At 49.0% G+C, this 25,353-nt stretch overlaps 1 protein-coding gene across 3 annotated transcripts in view; it reads right to left on the bottom strand.

Annotated features, from left to right (window-relative positions):
- The window catches only part of CFAP46 (cilia and flagella associated protein 46), a 2,698,259-nt gene that overhangs the window by 412,304 nt on the left and 2,260,602 nt on the right, over positions 1-25,353 (bottom strand). For all 3 annotated transcript variants that reach the window (XM_069611407.1, XM_069611408.1, XM_069611409.1), the window contains exon 52: positions 20,959-21,132. In XM_069611407.1, coding sequence (XP_069467508.1) covers positions 20,959-21,132 — 174 coding nt within the window. The remainder of the gene's footprint in view (positions 1-20,958; positions 21,133-25,353) is intronic.

The raw sequence follows: 25,353 nt of genomic DNA, 5'->3' as shown, positions 1-25,353 counted from the left end.
AATAATTGATGTGGCCTTCTCCTGTATAGGCATGGACATAGTTGGGCCCCTTGAACCATCGAAATTAGGAAACATATACATATTGGTAATTGTGGATTATGCAACTTGATATCCTGAAGCATCCCCATTACACAATAATACGACCCAACAAATCCTCAAGCATTTGATTCAATTTTTCTCACGAGTCGTGTTGCTGCAGGAGATCCTAATGGACCTGGGATCTTCCTTCATGAGTCGACTCATGGCAGAGGTGAAGGAGATCCTGCATATAAAAACTTAGGAATTCCATTTATCATTCACAAACTGACAGGCTAGTGGAACGATTCAATAGGACCCTGAAACATGTCCCAAAGAAGTAAGTAGAGGCAGGCAGCAAAGCCTGGGATATCATGACATCTTGGGCCCTTTTTGCCACCCAGAAAATATCACAATCCTCAACAGGATGTTCTCCATTCGAGCTGTTATACTGCAGAGAGACACAAGACGTTCTTGACATGTTACGTGAGTCTTGGGAAGCATGAAGAAAGCCACCTTGCCCCTTTCCCAAACTGCCCAGTGGTTAAAGGAACATATGGCTACTGTTAGAAGAATAGTCCAAGCTCACAAGGTGAAGGCCCAAGAAAATCAAAAGACCTACCCTGATCAGAATGCTTTGCTTAGATCCTTTACCACTGGACAAAACGTTCTCATTCTCCTTCCATCTTCTGAGAAAGAAGATGCTGCCCAAATGGCACTGTCCACGTGAGGTGATAGAGCAAAAAGGCCCATATGACTGTGAGTCTCCCAACACGATAGAAGAAGTAAGACCCATATCTATCATGTGAAACTCCTCAAGGAGTGGACAGAGGATCCCACTGAGCAAACTACAGTAGTATTGACTAGTTTATTGATGGAAGAATCAGATAAAAACACCCTGTTTCCTTCCCACCTATCCGAAAAATCAGAAGGAATATCTGTTAGAATTGTTAGAACAATTTCTCAATGTCTTTAGATCTGAGCCAGGAAGAGTGAAAGGGGTTTTTCATTACAACAGACACCCACAGGGAAAGTGGTCAATTTAAACCCCTACCAGATCCCAGAGGCCAGAAAGGAAATAGTCATAGGATAGATGGAAAACATGTTAGTGTAACGCTCACCTGACTCCCACGGAGGCACTGGCCTGGTTCGCGCTGCTGTGACCTCTTCGAAGGTGATGCGCAGGGTTCGGAAGACGGACTGGACCGGGCCCCCAAATCTGGCTTGTCTGGCTCGCAGAAGTATCCTTCTGTAGGCGAAAATAGGGGATTAACTGTCTGCGGGGTAATGCAATCAGCCTCCCACTTTCCCCTCTCACCCTCCTCGAAACCCTTCTGTGAATCCTCGTAGCGTCTCACCTTAGGGTCTGGAAGGATGAGCTTTCCATCATGCTTCTGATGCAGGGGCGCGTTGGTATCCAGTTACTTCACTGGATTTTCGGATTGGTGAGAACCAAACTTGCTTGGCTTCCAGGTAAGTTTTTTGATAAGAGGTTCCCCTTGTGTCCATGCATTAATGTACTAATGCTAGTGTCTTTTTCCCCATAGGGGCGGGGGTACGGAATGCCGGGGAACAGGCACCGACCCGAGATGAGAGGTGAAATCCTTGTAGAAATCAGGTAAGTCTTTAATGAGCGTTTTTTGGTAATGTCTTTTCATTCGCTCATTAACGCTGATGTCTCTTTTTCCCCTTAGGGGCCGGGGTCCGGAAATGCCAGGATGCGGCGCGGACCCGAAATGAAGAGGGAATGAATCAACAGGTAAGTCTTAACATGGAGATTTAGCTTTCCTTATTCCCTTCTCTCTCTCACCTTTTGTTCTGGTCTTTTTCTCCCTAGGCGCTGGGGCGTGACTGCGAATCTGGATGATCGCTGCTGAACATGGAGGCGCCCTGTAAAGGTGAGTGGAATGCGGCGCTGCAGCGATCGACGCGATGAGCTTTTAAATAAAAGTCTTCCTTTTCAGGATTGTCGGCGAGATGTCTCCGGGATGCGGATTTAGCAGGTAAGTACTTTTCCTTCTTCTGTTCTCTTCTTCTCTTCCTTTGCAGGTGATCCAGGATGCTGGCAGGATGGCAGAAGTCAGGATGCAGGAGCAGACACGGTGAGCGTCCAGCTGCTAGATGCAGACCAACGCGAAGCACGTGTGGCTGTTCGGGTGGGGTTTAAATAGCCTTGGAAGAAGTTCCAGGTATGTATCCTTCCTCCAATCAGGTATGTATCCTTCCCCGACCACGCCCGGATGGTAAATTAGTCCCACAGGTAAAGTAGTTCCTTTCAGGCCTCAAGGAGGCCGGGATCCTGCAGCATGGTCTGCATCAGGTAAGTGCACCCAAGCACTTCCATAATTAGCCTGGCGCCTATTGCGCCAGGACTGATGTCTTTTATGAGCCTGGCGCCATAGGTCCAAAGGGCCCCTATATGGGGGTTCTGGGTCCTTCCTTGGGGACTAGATGTCTGCTTTTGGGGACGCAGGGCTTGAACCGGCTCCCCGGGAGCGGGCATCATGACAGTTAGGATCTGACATCATTGAGCCATCTGAGAGCCCTTGGTCCTCTCTGATAGTACTTGTTGCCAAGCCAGATTAATTGTGGAAGTTCTGCATTGACTTCAAGAGGGTGAATGCGGTTTCCCAATTCGACAGTTACCCTATGCCAAGGAAAGTCGATCTTACTGATCGATTGGGAACCGCTGTCTTCCTCTCGACGATTGATCTGATGAAGGGATACTGGCAGATCCCTGTTAATCCAGAGGGCAAGGAGAAACACGCTTTTTTCACCCACATGGACTATTTCAGTTCAAAGTCTTACCTTTTGGACTACATGGGCCCCTGCAACCTTTCAATGGTTAATGGACCAAGGAATCCAGTCTTACTCTGCTTTCTGCGGGGCTTATATTGATGATATAATCATCCATGGTACAACATGGAAGGAACACCTACACCACCTATACATTAGATAAAATTGCTGGGATAGAAGCTAAGGGTTGGCCATAAATACAAAGCATCATAGTACACCATTGTAGGAGGATCAAAGAAAGGGAGAATGAAATTGCACAGAAAAGATTGGCAGACGAAGCAAAACTCGTACAAAATAAGTTGGTGAAGGTTGCAGCAGTAACAGCTGCCCTCCCCGCAGACCGTCAGGGAGACGGGGAGGAGGGGCCAATAGCAATACAGGCTAGGATGGCAGCCACCTGGGCAGCGAACGGGCAAGAACAATGGGCCAGAGAGGAGCAGTACGGAGGGCCACAGTGGCAAGGAAGACCTGGAAGAGGTGGGTACCGAGGACAGAGAGGGGGATACGGGGACAAGGACCCCGAGGATGGGAACAGGGAGGATGCTGGTCATGTGGAAGGTGGGGCCACTTTGGGAGGGAATGTTGCACCCGTCCCATGGCATATTACCAGAACACAAAAAAGTTAAATAATGAGCAACAGTACGGCCATCCCCACCCTGGAAGTCCCTATGGGTTACCTATGGGAGGATACAGACAAGGGGAACAGGTTGACACTTGCCACACACAAGAGCACGAAGCACCATCACAGGGAACACAAAAACGAGTAACACACCAAAATCAGATAGGGAACACGCACAGCAACCCTTTCGCCAACACGGCCAATGGCGCACCAGCACTGTTCCTGGGAACAGCCAAGGTTGGGGAAAACTTCTTTTCTTTCCCGGGGAAAAACACACACCCAGACTAGGAGAGCCCACAGAGAGCACTTGCATGTCCAGTCCTACCAACTACCCTACATCCAGACGAGGAACCACTGGTAGGGGCGCAGATAGGAGACAGACAGTTCATCTTCATGGTGGACTCAGTAGCGGAAAAATCGTGCCTAATGGAAGGCCGGTTTCCGGTGTCAGGCAAACATTTGGAAACGGAGGGATTCTCTGGGGCAGTGGTCATGGTTCCATACACCAAAGATTTAGATATAACAGTAGGGGGGAAAACAATATGAGCACCCCTATTGTATCACAAAGACTTGCCAATAAACCTGCTAGGGAGGGACCTCCTTAGTAAGCTCAACATGGCCATCTATTTTACTGAAAGGGGCATAGCATGGTCAACTCCTGGAATATGCCTTCTCCGGGCAATGCTGTTGATTAACACAATAGCAAATTAAATAGCCGCACGAGGGGTGCCCACCAATGCAGACATGTTTGTATATGGTATACAGGTCTTGGCAAGAGTGGTGCCTGAAATAACACGAGCAGAGTGGCGAGTACCTTCTGACTTTGTTTTTCGCATCGTGGCTGCCCCTGAAATACTACCAGGTAACATCATATCCCTAGGTATACAGGGAGTACAAGTATCAGCTAGACGCATTGTGCTGATAGGTCTGGACACGCACGGGTGCGAGTGGTGAAGCGTATTATGCATAGGTCTAAACATAGCGCTGCACAATTTAACAGACGAGGAGCTGTTCACTGATAGTGACAATGAAGGGGAAATAATAATGGAAATATGCATGTCCTGTGATATAATGGTCCAAAACAGATGAGTGATGAACCCCATCAAGGCCATTGTCACTGCACCACCATCATTTTTCAATGAGGACATGCAATAGGTACCCATGAAACTATGGACAACTGACCCCCATGACATAGGGCTCCTGCAAGAGGTGACACCAGTTAAGATCAAACTTAAGCCTGGTGCAGAGCTGCCCCATGTAAAACAATATCCCCTGTCAAGGGAAGCAGAGGAGGGAATAAAAGAGACAATACATGCACTACTACAACAGGGTATCGTTCTGCCAACAAATTTGCCATGTAATATGGCGATTTACCCGAATACGAAAGCGAAGAGCGGGGCTTGGAGGATAATACAGGATTTACACCCACTTAATGATGTCATACAGAAGGAATTTCCCCTTGTGCCAAATCCCGCATCCATTTTGTGCAGCATCTGAAAATCAGTCACGTGCTTCACGGTGGTAGACTTGAAAAATGCTTTTTTCTCGGTAACACTCGATGCAGGCTCACAATACCTGACTGCATTTACCCTAGGGGGGAAACGATACGAACATTGCAGGTTACCACAGGGATACTGTGAAAGCCCGAGTATTTTTAACAGAATATTGCATGAAGAGCTTGTCAATATTGATGTCAAAAGCACAGTGATACAGTACGTAGACGATCTGTTGATTTGTGACGAGAGTGAGGAATAGTGTATAGCTGACTCGATCACATTACAACATTTGTTGGCCCACAAGGGGTACAAGGTGAAAAGAGGGAAGTTGCAGTACTGCCTAGCAGAAGTACTGTATCTGAGACAACTGATATCAAAGGATGGCAAAAGAATACTCCCAGACAGAGCATCAGCTGTGCGCGCAACAATTAGGCCCTACACAGTGAAAGACATACAGAAATTCTTCGGAATATGTAACTATTGCTGAGCATGGATACTTGATTATGTGGCATACACAAGGCCCCTACTACAGGCACTAAAGGAAGCACAAAAGGAAAACACAGCTATCACATGGATGCAAGAGATGAACACTGCTTTCAACACACTGAAGGAACTTATTTGCACAGCACCTGGTCTAGCGACCCCAAATTACGATCGAGAATTCTCCTTGTTTTCATGCGGCAATGGAACACTCATGACAGCTGTCCTAACACAGAAAACATCTTTAGTACACGAACCGTTGACATATTACAGCGGCGCTTTAGACTCTGTGATGCATAGGCACTTTGCATGCGAACAAGCTCTCGCAGCCACGGCCTTCACAATTAAAAAAAGCACCACCATTTTGATGGGGTGCTCAGTAACACTGTTTGTTGAACACTCCTTGTTTGCAATTCTCGAACGATCCAAATCCACACTCACCACACAATGGGCAACTGATTACGAAATAATACTTTCCAGCTCTAACATTCACATAGTGCACTTCAAGAAAGTAAATCCAGCCACATTCATCACTGAGCCATGCACGGTAGAAGACATGCAAAACCACGATTGTGCCACATACGACATAAGGTGACCACATTCCCAAAGCAAACGAGAATGCCACAGAAGAAGGTGAGGTGTACTTTGTGGACGGGTCAGCATCTATCTGCCCAGACACAGGAGAGAAGCATGTGGGTGCAGCGGTGGTAAGACTGGAGGAAGGGGAGTATGAGATTCTCGTGCAAATAAGATTACCTATGCATTATTCAACACAAGCAGTGGAACTAGTAGCACTAATAGAAGCATTGAACGCAGCCAAAGGATATGCGGTAACCATTTATTCAGACTAGCCATACGTAACCACAACAGTACATGCTGGGTTGTACAGCTGGAAGAGGAGAGGTTTCAGGAGGGCAGACGGTTTCCCAGTACAGCTTGCAGAACTTTTAAATGACCTAATAGAAGCCCTAGCAGAGCCATAACTAGTGGCTTTGGTAAAATGCCAAGCCCATACCAATAACAGTGACGTAATCGCATTAGGAAATGCAGCAGCAGATGCTGCTGCAAAACAGGCAGCTTATTTTCAAAAGCACCAAACAACAGAATATTTGCTAAAAGGTAATGCCCAAGAGGAAAAGGAAGCGGTATACAACTCACTGCCCATAACACAGATAATAGACCTGCAAAAAAAGGGCCCCACTTGAAGAACAAGAGATGTGGTCAAAGAGAGGTTGCACACAGTCGCCCATTGATCTCCTCTGGTGTCAGGAAAATACAGGAAAGGTAGTAATGCCTGTAGAATGATTACAGCTCGCATTCCAACAGTTACATTTTCCGGCACACAGAGCAAAACAACACATAGATACAGACATCCGGGAAGACTGCTTTGTCCCAAAATTGCAGGAATATCTCGCTAAAATGACAATTGAATGCGTAACGTGTAAAACATACAATTCTGGAATGAACCTCAGGACACTACGAGGAACGCTGCCCCGCCCCATCGGACCTTTCTGTGAGCTGCACATTTACTATGCAGACATGGCAGAAAGGTGCAATTGAGCAAGATACCTAATAGTGGTGGTCTGTCCCTTTTCAAGATGGGTGGAAGCAGGACCATGTGCCCACCCAGATGTGAAATGTGCAGAAAAGTTTTTGGTGAGGGAAGTGTTTCTACGTTAGGGCATTTGTGATGTCTTACGCTCCGACATCGGAACTCACTTTGTGAATGACCTCTTTAAAGAAGTAACATCCCTGTTAGGAATTAAACACAAGTTATGTTCCTTCTACCACCTGCAAGCCAATGGAATGGTCGAGAAAATCATTGGTCTCCTTAAAAGCAGATTGTCAAAGTTAGGCCACACCCTAAAAAATAATTGGGTGTGTTGCTTGCCCTTAGCATTGTTTCAATTGCGAATGCAACCAAGCAAAGACCACTAATTGTCACTGCAGGTAATAGTAACAGGTAGACGCATTCAAACACCACTATCACCAATAAGAAGAGCATCAGATTGTCATGATGCCTACCCCCGGGGAACCAACCAGACCAGGTCCAGCAACCCCAGAAGCAGGCATCAAGTTATTTTGAGCAAGCCCAAAAACCCATGCTAGGGGCTGTTTGGGTGCGGTCCTGGCGCCTATGGCGCCAGGCTCATATGGAGAGTCAGTCCTGGCGCCTATGGCGGCAGGCTCATAGAGTAGAACTTACCTGATGCAGACCATGCTGCAAGCTTACCTGATGCAGACCATGCTGCAGAGCTCCAAGCCAAATGAGGCTTGGAAGAGACTATTTTACCTAGGGACTATTTTTTACTCAGGTGGGGCTGGGGAGGAATACTTACCTGGGACTACTTTGGAGGCTATTTAAACCACGCCAAAAGAGCAGCACACGCTTTGCGTTATTCTGCATCCAGCAGCGTAACGCTCACTGTGTCTGCAAGCCTGCATCCAGTCTTCTGCCACGCCCGCCTCGAGTCTGCAGCCCCTTAGAAAAAGGTAGGAATAGAAGGAGAAGAGGTTAGAATAAGAGCAAAACCTTCGATCCTTACCTGAATTCCGGATCCACCGCGCCTTCGAGCTAGAAGAAAGAAGCATTTTACACGTGCCGCCTCGCCTGCTGCAGCGCCGTGCTGAACTCACCGGCCTTCGCAGCATCCTCACGGTCCACTGCATCCTTCTGCACGTTCCCGCCGCACTCTGGCACCTAAGGGGAACACAAGAACAGCAAAGGTGAGCCAAGGGAATAAACAGAGGCAATAGTAACTACCCCCATAGACTTAACCGATTACCGCCGGGGGTACTATTCCTCTTCACGGGTCGGCGCAGTCTCCATTGCATCCTCGCCGTACCCCGGCCCCTAAGGGGAACAAAAGCACAACAAGGTGAGATGAAGGGACAAACAAGGGGAACTCTTCTCACCACAATAGACTTACCTAATTTTACCACCGGAGGCATTATTTCCCCGAACTTCATATTTTCTCTCCACACCTGAATAAGGGAGCAAGCCACAGGTTACATTCTGGCCTTATTTTATTGAACTGTGTAGGATAAGCCAAATCCTTACCTGAACTTCATCAGCTACCATGATGAACTCTTCGCTGGGGTCAAGCTGCAAACTGCAATGAATCGGACAAGAGTGAAAGTCAGACATGTGAACTCTTTCGAACTACAAACTTTTCAGAGTCAATATTGTTCTGGAACTCACCAATTCCTTCAAGCCAGTGAAGCAACTGGTTATCAACGCGCCCCTGCGCTCAATGCAGGATGAAGAGCTCATCTTTTCAAACCATCAGGTGAGACTATAAGAGGGGATATCAAAGGTGATCTGTGGGGAGAACAGCGGGGGTGGGGGGATTCATGCTCAACTCCACGGGTGGTTAATTCCCTTTCTCCATTTGCAGAAGAATATTCCTACGGGCCAAGCAAACAAAGCTAGGTGGGCCAATTCAGTCCATCATCTCGGCCCTACGCGTCACATTGGTGGAAACCGCAGCTGTCCAGTTCAGATCGACGCCTCTGTGGGACCCAGGTGAGCGTAACACAGATGCTCATAGAACTGCCACAATTCTGGGGGAAGAATTCAAGGAATATCTGACACAGCTCACACTGGCAGTACGAAGTATAGCTAAGCAGGTAGCCCCACTCTTCGCAAGAGAAAGAGAAACTGACACAAAGGGCATCATTACACGGACGGCGGTAACCATGGCACTATTAGCGCCATGGTTGCCGCCGGTATTTTACCGAGTCCGCCATGGTGAATGGCGGAATTACCGCCCTATTCCAAGGTGTGTGGGGGCGGTAATTCCCCATTCACCATGGCACTTCCCCATTCCCATTTTTGTCCCCATAGGGCTCAATGGGAATGGGGAAGGTGGTAATTACGGTACCGCAAATTGCAGTACTGTAATTACCTCCAAGGTCCCTTTGCGGGTCCCGTCCTTAACGGCTGGTAAAACCAGATGTTAAGGTAGAGTCCCACAAAGGGACCTTGTAGTAAGGCGGTAAGGGTTTACCGGCACTGGTACCCTTACCGGTAACGGTAAACCCTTACTGCCATCCGTGTAATGAGGCCCAAACACTGCAGCAACAGATAGCCCCAGAACTAATGCCCCAGGAGTGGGTGTACATGCAGAGCTTTGTAAGGAGATGGAACTCTCTGGGATTTCATGGCCCTTATGAGGTGATATACTGAACCCCTTCTGCAGTAAAGGTTAAAGGCCTGAAATATTGGATAAACCGCTCTGATGTTAGGAAAGCACACAACAACGTAATACCAAAAGGGGAACAGCTAAATGAGCGAGAGGTAGCTGTACCGTGATGGGATTACATGATCAGAAAGAAATATACTTGAACATTTCAGCAATATGTAAAAATGAAAATATATGTACAGCCAAATGGTGAATGAATAGAGAATTCGAACATTGATTGTTTATAAATATCTATACACCTATCTCTCCATCTCTCTCCCTCTCCCCGTCTCTCTCTCTCTCTCTCTCTCTCTCTCTCAATCTCTCTCTCTCTTTCTCTCTACCTATCCCTATGCCTCACTTCCTTCTTGTGTAAAGACAAGTATCTTTTGCATAACTGAAAAGTGCACTTAACCAATTGTATTTCACTCTTTAGGTACAGATATGGCAGACACGAGGGCCCTCAATGACAACGCTACAAATGTAGATAGCAATAGGGCAAATGTTAGCCTATTCATACGATTGCGGCCTCTACTTTTCTTACTTTTCTTTACTTACCCTTCTCTCCGCTGTAATATTGTAAGTTGTTCTTCATGCTGTTATCAGGTTGTGGTTCAATTGTCATCTTATGCTTGCTATATGTTTACTTGTTCTCATGTAAAGCATTTTGGAGTAAAGGGCTATATAAAGTTAATAAAATACAAATAAGTTGTGGCCATCGTTTTCTCAACTATATTATTGTGTTTAGGACTGTGTTGGTCTATATCTTTTATTTTGGTGCGTATAAAAGAAGGGGGCTGGGGCAAAACTGGTCCAAGAGGGAACACACTGACAGGGTAATTCATAGAAATTTGCACAAAAGTGGCGCACGCGGCTGGCGCACAGTGTTCCCGTGCGAATGTCTGCGTCAGCCGCGGGCGCCAAAAATCGATTTCCGCGCACAGCGTATTCATGGATTTTAGCCTCCAAAAGCAGCCGTGGCGCAGAGTTTCGCGCAAGGAAAAGTCATCAAAATCCCCAATCCAGCGCAAAGGGCTGCGCCAACCCTGGACCAGTTTACCGGACTGCCAAACAGCAAACGCCAAGCGGGGAACGTGTATTACGGGTTTTGCTGTAACTTCCACACGCGAAAGGGCCTGTGCGAGTGGGGTGCGTGTATAACTGTTGTTCGCGTGAATTCTTACACGTGATTGGCCCGGGTACGTGTATTCCAGGGGTGCACGGGAAGTTTGACAGGTGATTGGCCCGGGTACGTGTATTACAGGGGTGCGCAGGAAGTTTCACACGTGACAGGCCCCGTGCGAGTGGGGTACGTGTATTCCTGGGGTTTGCGTGATGTTTCACACGCGATAGGCCTTGGGCGAGTGGGGTACGTGTATTTCAGGGGTGCGCGGGTAGTTCCACACGTGAATGGGCTGGGTACGTGTATTTCAGGGGTGCGCGGGAAGTTTCACACGTGAATGGCCTGGGTACGTGTATTTCAGGGGTGCGTGGGAAGTTTCACACGCGATCGGCCTGGGTACGTGTATTTCAGGGGTGCGCGGGAAGTTCCACACGCGAATGGGCTGGGTACGTGTATTTCAGGTGTGCGCAGGAAGTTTCACATGCGAATGGGCTGGGTACGTGTATTTCAGGGGTGCGCGGGAAGTTTCACACACGAATGGGCTGGGTACGTGTATTTCAGGGGTGTGCGGGTAGTTTCACATGTGATTGGCCTGGGTACGTGTATTTCAGGGGTGCGCGGGAAGTTCCACACGCGAATGGGCTGGGTACGTGTATTTCAGGGGTGCGCGGGACGTTTCACATGTGAATGGGCTGGGTACGTGTATTTCAGGGGTGCACGGGAAGTGTCACATGCGATCGGCCTGGGTACGTGTATTTCAGGGGTGCGCGGGAAGTTTCACACGTGAATTGGCAGTGTGGGTCCTCCCAGGTGTCCCCTCTACCCCCTCCACGGCCCCTGCAGGCAGCACACACCACAGCGGACTACCCTGCACCCCTGGTCATGTCCCGCAGGCAGCCCATCCACCATGGGCGTGCCCCCCAGCCAAGCCACATGTCACGTTGCAATATGATCACCAACTCATGTCTCCCAGCACCCCCACCCCCCAGCAGTCAGGGGCACCTGCCAGCAGGCCCCCACTCATGTCCCCCAGCACCCCCACCCCCCAGCAGTCAGGGGCACCTGCCAGCAGGCCCCCACTCATGTCCCACTCATGTCCCCCAGCACCCCCACCCCCCAGCAGTGAGGGGCACCTGCCAGCAGGCCCCCACTCATGTCCCCCAGCACCCCCACACCCCAGCAGTCAGTGGCACCTGCCAGCAGGCCCCCACTCATGTCCCAATCATGTCTCCCAGCACCCCCACCCCCCAGCAGTGAGGGGCACCTGCCAGCGGGCACCCACTCATGTCCCACTCATGTCCCCCAGCACCCCCACCCCCCAGCAGTGAGGGGCACCTGCCAGCAGGCCCCCCACTCATGTCCCCCAGCACCCCCAACCCCCAGCAGTGAGGGACACCTGCCAGCAGGCCCCCACTCATGTCCCCCAGCACCCCCACCCCCGAGCAGTCAGGGGCACCTGCCAGCAGGCCCCCACTCATGTCCCACTCATGTCCCCCCAACATGTAAACATGACCCACAATCATGGCCCTCATGTCCACCAAAATCCCACGGCACGCCACCCCTGCCCAAATAACCAACCAAGCAAAACATACACCCCACATTGAAATGGCCATTACATGAAACAACCCAAATGGCAGGTATGTACATCAGCACATGTCCGTCACACACAATGGGTGCCAGTGAATGTGAACACCCACATCGTGACATGCATGAAACCAATGAGAGAATACCACACATTGAAGTACAGGAACAAATGTATTGAACAAAAAATGTGGTGAAAGAAAATCAAATACCAAACAATGGACGTAAGGAAAACAATGCAGAATGTCACATAATGATAAAAAAGGAAATCAGAATCCAAAATATATGAAATCAAAAATGTCTCCAAAGTCTCCTTCCAACAAAGCAAATCCAAACAGAAATGAAAAAGTAAAATCCATTGCTCCATGGAAAAGTCCAAAAAGAAAAAGCCGACAAATGCACACTCCAACGATTTACAAGGATGAAATCCTGGGTCCATGAGCCCAACTGTCCAAAGGAAACCTACAAAAAAGCCTACAGAATAAAAAACTATATACAAAAATGTGGGGCATAGTCCATGCGCCCCAAAGGAAAGAAAAAAAGAAAGGAAACTTAACACTAACAAACTATATACAATGGCGGCGGGCAAGTCCAACGGCTCACTGGTTGATGTCATGGGCCGGGGCATCATCGAACTCCTGTTCAATGGCTTGGAGGCGGGCATGTTCACTGGCCCCGAGGTTTCGCAGGGATAATGCGGTGTCCAGCTCCAACTCCCTGCGAATACCCTCGAGGCACTCAGCCCGCCTCAGCGCCCTGCGCGTGGAGTTCTCCGCCCTGACCATTGTGAGCCGTTCCTCCTCCGCCCGCCGCCGCTCCGCACCTATCTGCTGGCCCAACCGCTGCCACACGGAAGACACTCCCATTCCAGGGTTCTCCTGCCCTTCGGCCGATGCCTGCCCCTCTGATGTAGATGGCCCCTAGCCATGATGCCTCCCACGTCGAGCCTGCCGCTGCCTCCAACGCAACTGCCTCTGCCAGCACGACAGCATCCAAGCTGATGGAATCCACCGACGCCGTCGTGCACGTGCCCTGCCCGATGAGGCCGGCACATCCCCCATCTGCTGGGGTCCAGTTGCTGGTGTGTCCACCCCTGCTGGACCTCCGACTCCTGACTGTGGCAGGGATGGGAGCCCCACCGAGCTGGCTGCGTTGTCGGGGCAGGTCCACAGGGGGCCCTGGTGGCATCTGGGCCGGAAGACGGCATGGAGAACGACTGGCGCATAGCCTCCACAGAGGAGGAGAGGGTCGCTAGAGTGGCCGACACATGTACGAAACCCCCGACCATGGTTGCTCCCAACTGGGCCACGTTGGCACACTACTCTTCGTGATGACGTGCGTGCTCTCCCCGGAAAGCACGCACGTCATCATGAATGACACCCGTGCGCAACGCGACACCAATCAGGACCTTCTTCATGCGGCCAGGGGTCCCCTCATCCGCAGGTAGAGGTGTGTCAGATGACATGGACATCCCCCCCCTACCTGCGGACGGGCCTGGGATGGGGCATCCCTGCTGGTGCATGGTGGTGCAGTCACAGTGTCAGGGACAGTGACATGCACAGGCCCCTCCACGGCGACCTGTGCTGCCTCCTGCCCCTGCCCCTGGACTGCACCACTTGCACCAGTGGTACCACCCCCACCAGGCCCCATGTGCAGCTCAGTAGCGGCCTCCTCCTCCTCTGTGGAAACCACCAACCTGGATGGCTCCACACCGTCTGCCGCCGTTGCAAGCCACTGTGGGGGCTCACCCACCGCTTCTGCTGCAGCCGTGGGGGCATCCCCGCCGCTTTGCTCCACAGCGCCGTCTCCGCCCTCTTCTTCACTTGCCGCTGTGTAGAGGGAGACATAGAACACAAGCATCAGGGTACTGTACAATGGTCCCTAGACAGGAAGCAATAGCAGATGAGTGGCACTGTCAAACATCACTTCCAACATGTCCCTCCATAACACATGGGTCAGTGCAGGCAAAACACATGCAGTAACAGGCATGGCGCATGCTATGGACATTAGCATACATGTCCAAGGGACTCTTGAAACATACAATGTTGGTTTGAGACTCACATGCATCATGGGTCATGCCTATCACATGCACACACTTCACTGTAGTTTCATCCATCTGGCCTCGTACACCCCAGACACAGTGGATACAAGGATGACTAGGCTGCATCAGTGAATCTGAACATTGTCACAGACATGTGTCATGCATCCATGGCATTCACAAGTCACAGACACGCAGGTCAGACACACAGACATGGACACCATACATGTAAATGGCATCAGCACCCATCCCTCACCCCCACCCATGTCCAGGAACAGAGACTGGCATGCTCTCATGTGTCCATTCCGCATAGAGCTCCCCATGTTGCATTTAAACACATGCACCAACCATGTGGTTCACACATTACTGGTCTCACATGCATGACCATGATGTCCCTGCACACACACATGCGTACATGGCCTATGTCACACATACAGGCAAGTATCAGACAACCAGCACACTGCAACATGCCCTGTCTCACACAGCAATGCTTGGCCACTTACTGCTCAACTCCAGACGGGTCTGCCTCTCAAGGATCTGGGCGTGGAGCACTGGGCGTACGCGTTCCAGGACCCTCAGCTGGATGGTACTCATGCGGCCCCGGCCCCCCTCCACGAGGCACCGGGCCTTTAAGAGGGTCCTGGACCTCAAGTCCTCCCAGAGCTTCTTGACTTGCTTGATGTTGCGGGTTGCCACCCCCTCCGCGTTGATGGCAACCACAAAGTCGTCCCAGATCCTGTCCCGTCCTTCCTTGTTGGCGCGTGATGATCTGAAGAGGGCATCATAATGCCCCAGGACAAGCTCCACCAGGACACCAACTTCCTTCTGACTGAAGATGGTGGCCCTCTGCCCCTCTGGCTGGGGGTCGCCAGTGGTCTCAGATGGTGTTTGCCCCGACATGGCGACCCCCGAGGCAAGCGTGGGTGGGCAACTGGGTCCTGGGGCTGGGCTGTGGAGCGATGGTATACCAGTCGGGAGTCTTCTGTTCCAGCAGGGGTGGACACAACAACTGGACCCCTGCAGATGGCAGATGTGCAGGCACAAAATGGCAGGGCACGATGGCAGCAGGCAGGCAGCAGCTGATGGCTCGTGGGAGGCTGCTCGAGGCTCTGGGGGGCAGTAATTCGGCCTTTTGGGCAGGCGCGTGGTCTTCCGTGTGTTTTCGCCTGGCCAGCTTGATACGGAGTGATTTGGCACGTGAAATTCTTGCACGTCAGCGTGTAATTTGAGAAAAGGCCCTTAGCGCGTAAGCGCGTCAGCACGCATACGCGATTTCATTGGACCAAAGGCCCTCAGTGCGTAAGCGTGTTTGTGACGTATCGCGCACGGGCCTATACGTGCTTTTCGTAGGGTGCGGTGGGGTTCACACACTATTACTTCACAGCAGGTGGGTGTTGGTTATGCGTTCTTCTACACGCAAGGCAGACGGTGAGTCGTACCACGCTCGCCCAGGCCCAATCGCGTGTGAAACTTCATGCGCACCCCTAAAATACATGTACCCAGGCCAATCGCGTGTGGAACTTCATGCGCACCTCGGCCAATCGCGTGTGGAACTTCACGTGCACCCCTGAAATACACATACCCTGGCCAATCGCATGTGGAACTTCACGTGCACCCCTGAAATACACGTACCCAGGCCAATCGCGTGTGGAATTTCACGCGCACCCCTGAAATACACGTACCCAGGCCAATCGCGTGTGAAACTTCACGCGCACCCCTGAAATACACGTACCCAGGCCAATCGTGTGTGAAACTTCACGCGCACCCCTGAAATACACGTACCCAGGCCAATCGTGTGTGGAACTTCACGCGCACCCCTGAAATACACATACCCAGGCCAGTTGCGTGTGAAACTTCACGCGCACCCCTGAAATACACGTACCCAGGCCAATCGCGTGTGAAACTTCCAGCGAACCGCAGATTTACACGTACCCCGCTCGACCAAGGCCTATCGCGTGTGAAACTTCCCGCGAACCCCTGTAATACACGTGCCCCACTCCCCCAGGGCAAATTGCGTGTAGAACTTCCCGCGCACCCCCGAAATACACGCACACGCTATTTTTCACACAGCGGGGGTCCGAGTTTGTCACGTACCCCTTTGCACGTCATTTGTCCTAGAGGCCCACAGTATGGGACATTCTATATAGCTGTATATACCTGCTTTATGTTGGCGCACATTTTGGCGCACATTTTTTTCATGCGCAGGGACGCGACTGCCTGCCTTCGTGTGGCGGACGTGTTTAGGCCTGTGCGCGTCTTTGCCCGTGCGCTGTTTTGCCCTATTCAATTCCATGAATACGTGTTGTAGGGGAGCGTGTGGGCGTTCTGCCCACTTGCCTCCTGTACTTCCCCCGTGACACCCACATTTTCACAAGTTGTTCCCCATTCCGCGTGTCACGCCCTGTGTTCTGCCTACTTTTGTTATGTGCGCCGCGCTATGGGCACTTTCGCTGTGGCCTTAGAGCACGCCGTTAGATGACCTGTGCGCCGGCGTGCGCCACGCACTTTTTCAGCGCACATGCCAGATTTTACTCACACGGACTTCCATGAATAGATGTGCGCTGGTTTCCCTGCGATATTCGCACTTGCACTGCGATTTTCACACTTTCACTGCGAATCGCACGCTTGCGCCGATATTTTCAGCGCACATTATTCCATGAATCGGACTGTGAGTATGGGGCGGGTTGAAATTGATTTGGGCCCTCAATGTTTCAACAAACCTTATCTCCCTACATAAAAATCATACAATGAAAGCCCCACTGAATGAACACTCAATAATGGATGCTGATGCAGATGTATTTAATGCTTATAATGAAGACAATCTAATTCCTGATACATTAATGCTGTCACATGCTTACTCACAAACAACCTTTTAACCTACCTCAAGCAGCTATTACATGCACTTTAACTTTCAAACACCCACCCCACGCACACATCCTACCACACAGTACGGCCAATATCATTTTGGCCAGAATGAAAAGATGAATTTAGGCATTTTTCCTATCCTGTATCAAAGACTAATGAAACTACATAATAGTCTAAGGAGGAGAAACAGACGGAAAAGGGGGGCAAAAACAAAAAAGGTATGATGCATACCAAGGCCTGGGGTTGGATGCAATGGAGGACCCCCGTTACCCAGATCATCAGTCTAACAAGTGGTACTCTGACACCATGGGTAAACAAGCAACTAATGAGAGTTGCTATGTGTGTTCCCTGATACCTCACGCATCAGGAACACCTAAGGTTCTGATAACCCAGGAAACCCCCATAGCGGATGCCGAGTGTCTCATTCATCTTACACTTTGCAGTATTCGAAGTACCTTCCAAGAAAACATGGTAACATTACAACTGATCCAGAATGAGAAAACATGTCACAGCAAGCTTCAAGGAGACCTGTCCGTGAAAGAACCATTTTTTGTCATAAAAGGGACAATGTTTGCTGAAAACAAATGGCAAGTGGACTGTTAGAAGAGAAAATTTGGATGGGTCAAGAAAACATGCACTAAGTTTGGTCCCAGCACATTTCCAAACTGACATGGGTAACAGCTGATCAAGATTCAACGCTAGGTGCAGTATGAACTTTGCTTCCACGGAGAAGGGAAGGTGCTCATGGGATCAAACAAACATTGCAACAAAACACTTATCCTCCACGACATGAAGAAAAGAACAGCTGCTTTAATGGACAATTACTGGGTATGCGGCAAACAGGCGTACTTGCACCTCCCACCGTCATGGAGAGGTACTTGCGCCCTGGCCACGCTGCATTCAGCTCGATGGTGATTCCGGAGAGTCATGTCCATGGGGAGAGGGTGCCCGCCAGAATGCTTCCAGCACCCCAGTCAACAACAAAAGAACTCCCCCACATATGATGTGCTGTCAGAGGATAAGCTGCAAGATAGAGTATCACGCAAAAGAAGGGCGTCAAATTACATTTCTAAGGACTCTTCTGAACTTTTGGCAGATACTGGACCAGTTTAGCTCATCAATTCAGCAGAGAAATGTTTTGCATCACTCATACCAAGCATCCAGGCACGAACAAATACCAAGTGGTTACAGATCGTCCGTGGGAGCTCCTCCAACCCCCACCTTTAGAAATTATTGCCTGCACAACCTTTTTCCCCTCTATTCTCCTTTTATGTAGCAGTTGGTGAGACCCTTCCCCACTGGCCACCCTAGATTGCCCCCATATAACTAATCTTGTGTGATCATATATTCTCCATGGGTTAACAATATCAATCCATTTGTTTAAACCATGAGGCAGCAGGGCGAATAAATCTCAGTTGGAAACCGCCAGATAGGCCACCTGGCAAAAAGGACCACCACACCCCCGCCCCACAAAGGCCTGGGTTAAGAATGTGTATATGTTTGCTCACTATTAACAGGAAACCCCGCATTCTGGTACAGACTTTATGTTTTGCATTACTCTTAGCATGTCAATGATTACTGTGCAGTTTAGATTAGTTAGGATAATTGCATCATGTGGACCCAGCCTGACCTTCACCCCTCACAGATGAGTCCGGCTTACCCACATGCCGCGAGAAGCAACAGCTCTGCACCAACCAATCAAGCAGCACCAGCCCAGTAAGTCCTATACTGTAACATTGTAATGCACCAATGAACCTGCCAAATTCACCCCCTATACTGTTTGTCACCAATGACCAAATGTATGTATAAAGATGTGTTGTTTCTGTATTGTTGGCAGAGTGCTCTCAGAGCAGCAGAGTCCTCTGCGTGCATCATTTTACCTTATAAACCTTTGTTTAATCTTTCTCCTGGTCTCATTCCCTACTGGGTGTGTCCATTTATTCTGAGTTTGGAGAATTACCACCTTCAAATTGTTAGTATGTGTATAGTTGTTATAATTGTATTCATAATTGTTGTAGTTAGTTGGTATTTATTTAACAAGGAATGGTGCTAACACTAGAGAAGCTTTGTTTACATGATGACTTAGTTTATATGAGTTCAAGTTGTTGAATTGATGAATAACATGCTTTTTTTATATGTTGAACTATATTCTTGACATTCCTAGTACACTTGACATGTCAATCACTGAACGAATGTCCTAGTGACTTAGCAGTTTTACTTATTGGTGCACAAGGGTTTTTGTGTTATTTTTGACTTTTTCATGGCAACATTATCACATGGGAGCAGTATCGTGAGGGACTCCTGGAAATGCAGTGAGAAACCCAAACCTTGACAGGAAAGTGCAAAAATAAAAAATAAAAACATATGAAATTGTCTTTACTTTTTATTTTTAGTCCCCGCTTTGGAAAGAATTAAGTGGTGACTGAAAATTACACTTTGCAGGTGGCATTTACATATGGATTGCTATAGAATCCGCCAACTCATTAGCAAGTGCTAATGTGAGGCGGAATCCATTTGTTTTAGGTCTGCATGAAAATCTCAAGCAGGCGTAAGACAAAGTGCTCACATAAGGCAGAGAAAGAATGCACAGCAGAGATATTATCTCCGCTCTATGCCCTTCCTCCACTTTGGAGCTCATTTTTATAAAAAGAGTAATTTGATGGCGGGGACAGGTTACATTCACACTTTAATGTAAGCAGGTCACTGCTTCCAAATTGTGGTAATTTGCACCGCCTTTTGCCCTTCACATTTGCACTCTGCAGTGCAAAGTGAGTGCAAAGCGAGCATGTCGTGGAGGGTTTAATTGTAATTGTACATGCTGCCTGCCATGCGAGTATGGCAGACAGCGTGTAGAATGGATTCCTATGGGTTCTGCCTGCTTTATGCGACTGCCCTAGGGATCTACAGAATTTGTGCCGGCATGAAAATCAATGCCGGCGCAAATGATTTGTATGGCAGAGAAGACGGGAGGCAGCGAAACGTAAGTTGCGTTCCACTCCTCCTTCCCACCCTACAAATGATTGAAAATGGGGCGTGATGTTAATGGAAGTTGTTAAAGCCTTACTCAAGGCTTTCATGCCTTCTATTAACGTTGCGGCCCAAACCAACATGAGCTCCTTTGTGTCAGCAGGAAAACTGGCTGGATCATAAAATGAAGGCGTAAAAGCATTGCACCTTGCTTTTACGTGTTCATGTTATCCTCCAGCCCGTTCTAAAATGCTCCCCTTAAAAGTAACTATTTTGTACACAACATTAATGCTGAGATTATGCACGCATCAATTAGAAATCATCATTTATAGGGTAATTTATTTGAATCATGATTTAATCTGCATCAATGCAAAGCCGAGATCACTTTTAAGATGAGTGCTTGTGAACTACGTTCGTAAGCATATATGCATTGGGTTCCGTAGATTTCGCAAGGGGTACCTAAATAGGACGCTCAGAGTGTCAAACTATATTAAGTTGGGACCATGTCTCTCAAGATATTAAGGTTTTGTCATTCGTGTGGCTTTGTCATTCCTATGGCTAAATGGCAACTTAAAAACTTGGGGCGTGGATGTGGTTATGCAGTTATGGAATACTTGTCAAACAATGCTGCAGTAACGTGTTATTGAATTCCTTTACAATAGACTAAATTTACAACTATGATAACCAATCACTGCACAACTAGTATAAAGAGATATTAGGTTTATCAGCAATGTTTGAAATGGTAAAATACTAAACAACTACATTTAATGAATAGACGGGACTGCAAACTATACCTGGCTCTTTCTTCTGGAAACGATTGTATAAAAGCTGGAGTGAAAAGTCCCGAGACACAGAGCTTATTCCTTCTTCTTGTAAGGCGCTCAAGGCTTCCAAAGGCAACTCCATGAGTACTTTATCAACAAGTAACACAACACACTCTCCCATTTCTGCAGATGGACTTGGAGTACCTGGTTACGTTAATAAAAAAACACACATTTTCATATTTTTACAGGAGAATTGGGTTTTAAAATACATTGTTACAAGAAGTACTGCTGTGATGTGAGTTATGTTAACATGGGAAAGAAAAAAGGTACTTACTTTTGAAATGTGTTCTACACCAAACATGCAGTTTAACAGAAACCTAATTTGGATGATATTTTCAAGTAAATAAAGACGATTTACTTACTGGGTGTCAGTAGGTATTGTGAGAAAAGTCCCCTGGACTACAATAGGGACATCTATAGGGGTAACAAAAGGGACGGGGACCTCCCTAAGCCACTGGATGATTTCCCTGAAGCCATACGGGAGGATCCCCTGGTCATCCTCACTAAGTCTCCATTATTGAGCAGGAGACAGTCCGATGTAGCATAAAGATTCTACTGTCACTCTAAGAACATTGCAAAACAAAATCTATTTGACATTGTTCTGCAATATTCTCCCCTCCCCCCACTGCAGGTGTGGGGTAAAATAAGTATGTGCTTCCTGTAAGGAAGGTATGGTATCAAACAGTGAAGACAGACTCAAGTGATATCGGTTCATGGGTGTTTATTGAACTTCAATGGGTTGGTTAAATGCCTATATAAACCTAAATCTAACGATGGGAGCAAGCTACAACCATCAAAAAATAATAATGCAGCCCTAGTCGAGTCTGTCAAAATAAAAGGGCCTACACCAATAAACCTATTGCCAATCCTTACTTCTGCATACAAAAGGGCGTGGGACAATTATATACACAAAAAGAAAAGTGTTCAAGAAACAATATGTCAGGCTGGTTGAGCAGTTGGCTTCCCTTCCCCACGTTTTCAGCATGGGGGCAAGGAGACACTCAAGCTTCGCACACACTCTGGCTTCTCTGCCACAAGGATATTTTATTTATTTATATTATTTATAACGTGCATAAAAACAAGCCCAGAGGCATAATAGAGCCAACATGACCAACAAACATATAACAAAGAGTAACCGAAGGGGGTAAAGAAGGAGAAGAAACGATCATACAGAAGCACAGAGTCAAATTGTAGAACAGAGGTTACTCAAATAAATGGGTTTTCAACCTGCTCTTAAAGATCTGCATATTAGTACATGACCTCAGATCTAAAGGTAGGGAGTTCCAGATCCGTGGAGCAGCATGTGGAAAGGATCTATGCTCCACATATGACAGATGCGCTCTCAGAGTTTCTAGTAAATCAGTATTATTTGATCTCAGCATTCTGCGTGCCGATAGGTGTGAAATGCGACTGGCCAAATACTTGGGGGCTTGCCCTGAGATACAATTATGCGTGATGCACATCACGCGGTAGGTAATACGGCTACGAATGGGGAGCCAATGTAATGCTCTCCTAGCCGTTGTAACGTGGTCTCTCCTTTGCAGACCTGCAACAATACGCACTGCATTATTCTGGATCACTTGCAGCTGCGTCATATTTTGCTTGCAGATTCCTAGCAATAGGGTGGAGCAATAGTCAATTTTAGCTCCAATAATGGCACAGGCTACTGTGGCACAATTTGCTGATGACAGGAAGGGCCGCAGCTGAGCTAGGAACTTCAGATGATTACATCTGCTGGGGACAAGACAGTTACCCTGGCTTTTCATAGCTAATTGTTGCTCAAAGATCACACCAAGTGTCTTAACCTTGGGAGGGCGTGGCTATCCAGCCATGTAAGAGGCTGGGAAACACTGAAGCTCCCGCGGATCCGACCAAACTCATAAGATGCCCGCCAGCATAATGCAAGGAAAATGATCCAGGAAATAAGACCAACTATATGAAGATGGGCAGCACACGTGACTAACTATATCCAAAACCGCACATGTAGGCCAGAGAATCTGGAGGAGGAAATTTGCGTGATTCCTGAGGAAGACCACCCAAAATGGCCACCCTGGAACAAAGGGCTTAATCAATCCGCAGCCCTGAGAAAAGAAGCGGAACGCCGGCACACAGGCGGCACAGCGGGGAAGTGGCAGAGACCACCGGATGATCAGTGCGGTCCTGCGCCACCACACGGAGACCAACAGAGCCCCAGCGAGGACCAGCTCACAGAGACTGCGGGGGGGGGGGTACGCGCCCCCATGGGGACGCGTAATATCAGGGCAGCCCGTGACCCAGAGGAGATCCCCCCGCCGACCCGACATCCCCCCAGAACATAGCAATACCACAATGGAGTGCAGCAGACACTACCCACTGGGGGAGAGAGCGCACTTTTAACAAGCTGGCTAAAACCAGCACCGCAGGACGCACCGAACCTCCCGATGTGCGCATTGGCATTTAAAACCTGCTGGAGGGTGGACACAGCAACTGCGAAACGGAGGGCCAACGTGGGCAGCACACTTAAGGTGCGTCAGACCTGCGCCATAGAGGACAGGAAGCCTAATGGGCAAAACACAAGGTCAACAAGGGGGACATCCCCCCAGCGAGAGCCACACCAAGGTCACACCCTGAAAGGTTGCATATACGGAGCCCGCCTGAAGTAGGGACGGCACCCTGCCCCAACCCGAGGAACAAGACTAATAGGTATAACACCTTCCCCAGCATTGTGCTAACCAAGCTGAGAGGCTGCAGGAGCGTGGGCACAGTGGAGGACCCATAACCTAACCGGAGGGGAGATACTGGAGTGGACACACTGAAAAAAGGAGGTACTCTACTAACTGAGGCTGCCCCACTCTGGGGGTGCAGCAGCATTGGGCAGGGGCCAATGCAAAGGCCTCTCAGAGCAAACGCCGCCGCAGCAAGTCAACAGCACCAGGTGGTGGGGCCCTGGACCCCAGACAAATGAGACAACACAGCAGGCAATTTCCAGCCAAAACACAACAAACAGCAGAAAACACAACCCTGGGAACGCTGAGCGGAAGAGCTCAGGAGCCATTGACGCGCAAAGGACAGCCTTAATGTAGAGAGGCACCAACATTGTGCAGGTAACCTGTGCCGCAGCAGCAAGACTGCCCGCCTCGGAGGGGGGAAGGGGTTGTAAGCCTAGAGGAACTGAACCAGAGCAGCCAGCACTGCTGAGACCTGGGCTCCCGGTAATTGTGGCAGAAACCCCAGCGGATACTGGGAGGGCGTCAAAACTCCCTAAATCGAAGGGGAAGCAGCCCACCATAGAAGAATACACCAGAACACCACAACCAACAGAAGGAGCCAGAAATAAGGAGAGAAACCCACAGACAGAAACAGAACCAGCGAGCAGCAAAAGACACATCCTGGAGGCAATAGCAGATCTAAAGGTCACCTGGGAGACCAAACTAGAAGCAGCCATGGCAAACCTCAAGACGTCACTTGAATTCAAGATCGACGCAGTGCAAGTGGATGTTACCCTCCTGCGACAATACATAAGAGCGATTGCAGAACGCACGAGTGAGCTGTAGAAAGAAGTTCAATCAAATACTACCACCTGCAAGGCGAGCGCTGTCGAGATCCATACACTGCGCCAACAAGAAAGCAACTTGGAAAACAGGGCAGCGGAGGACGAAGGCATGCCCAGAGAAATAATATATGCATCCTAGGGCTCCCGGAAGGCGAAGAAGGAACAAACCCCACTGAATACATAGAAACTATGCTGCTGCAAGAAATTGAGGGAGGGGCGCTAACCCAAGGATTTGCGGTGGAGAGAGCCCACAGGGCACTGACACACAGAGCAGTGCCAGGCGCCCCGCCAAAGCCTGTAATCGCCAAAATACTAAACTATCGAGACAAGGAAAGAATCCTAGAATTTTTCTGCAAAGGGGGCACAATAAGAAGAGCATCCGCAGCAATAACAGCATACCCGGATTACACACTTCAGGTACAAAGACGCCGATTAAACTTCAGAGCAGCAAAGAGGAGACTGCGGGAGGCGAATCTCACATACATGCTGATGTAACCAGCGAGGCTGAACATTTTTCATAAAAACAAGGCATTGTTCTTTGAAACCCCAGAAGAAGCTATGGACTGGTTGGATGCACAGAATGGCCCACAGGAAACAAAGGAACAAAGAGAGGGCAGAGACGACAAGTGAAGCATCGGTCTCCAACTTTGAGGTGCTGTATAAATAATGTCATTGGGACTTGAATATAGATTCGTAGAGGTCAGTTAGAAGGTTGGATATACACAAGGCGGGCAAGAAACACAGCAGATTTGATGCGGGGGACACAGAGTTCCCAACTCTCACCCCATTAGATAGACTAGTTAGGTTGCCAGTAGAGTGGCAACCACCCACGG

This window comes from Ambystoma mexicanum, chromosome 8, assembly GCF_040938575.1.
Source record: "Ambystoma mexicanum isolate Mex_15411 chromosome 8, UKY_AmexF1_1, whole genome shotgun sequence".
Taxonomy (NCBI): domain Eukaryota; kingdom Metazoa; phylum Chordata; class Amphibia; order Caudata; family Ambystomatidae; genus Ambystoma; species Ambystoma mexicanum.
Note: the sequence above shows the minus strand (reverse complement) of the source record. Positions and strands in the feature narration are given on the sequence as shown.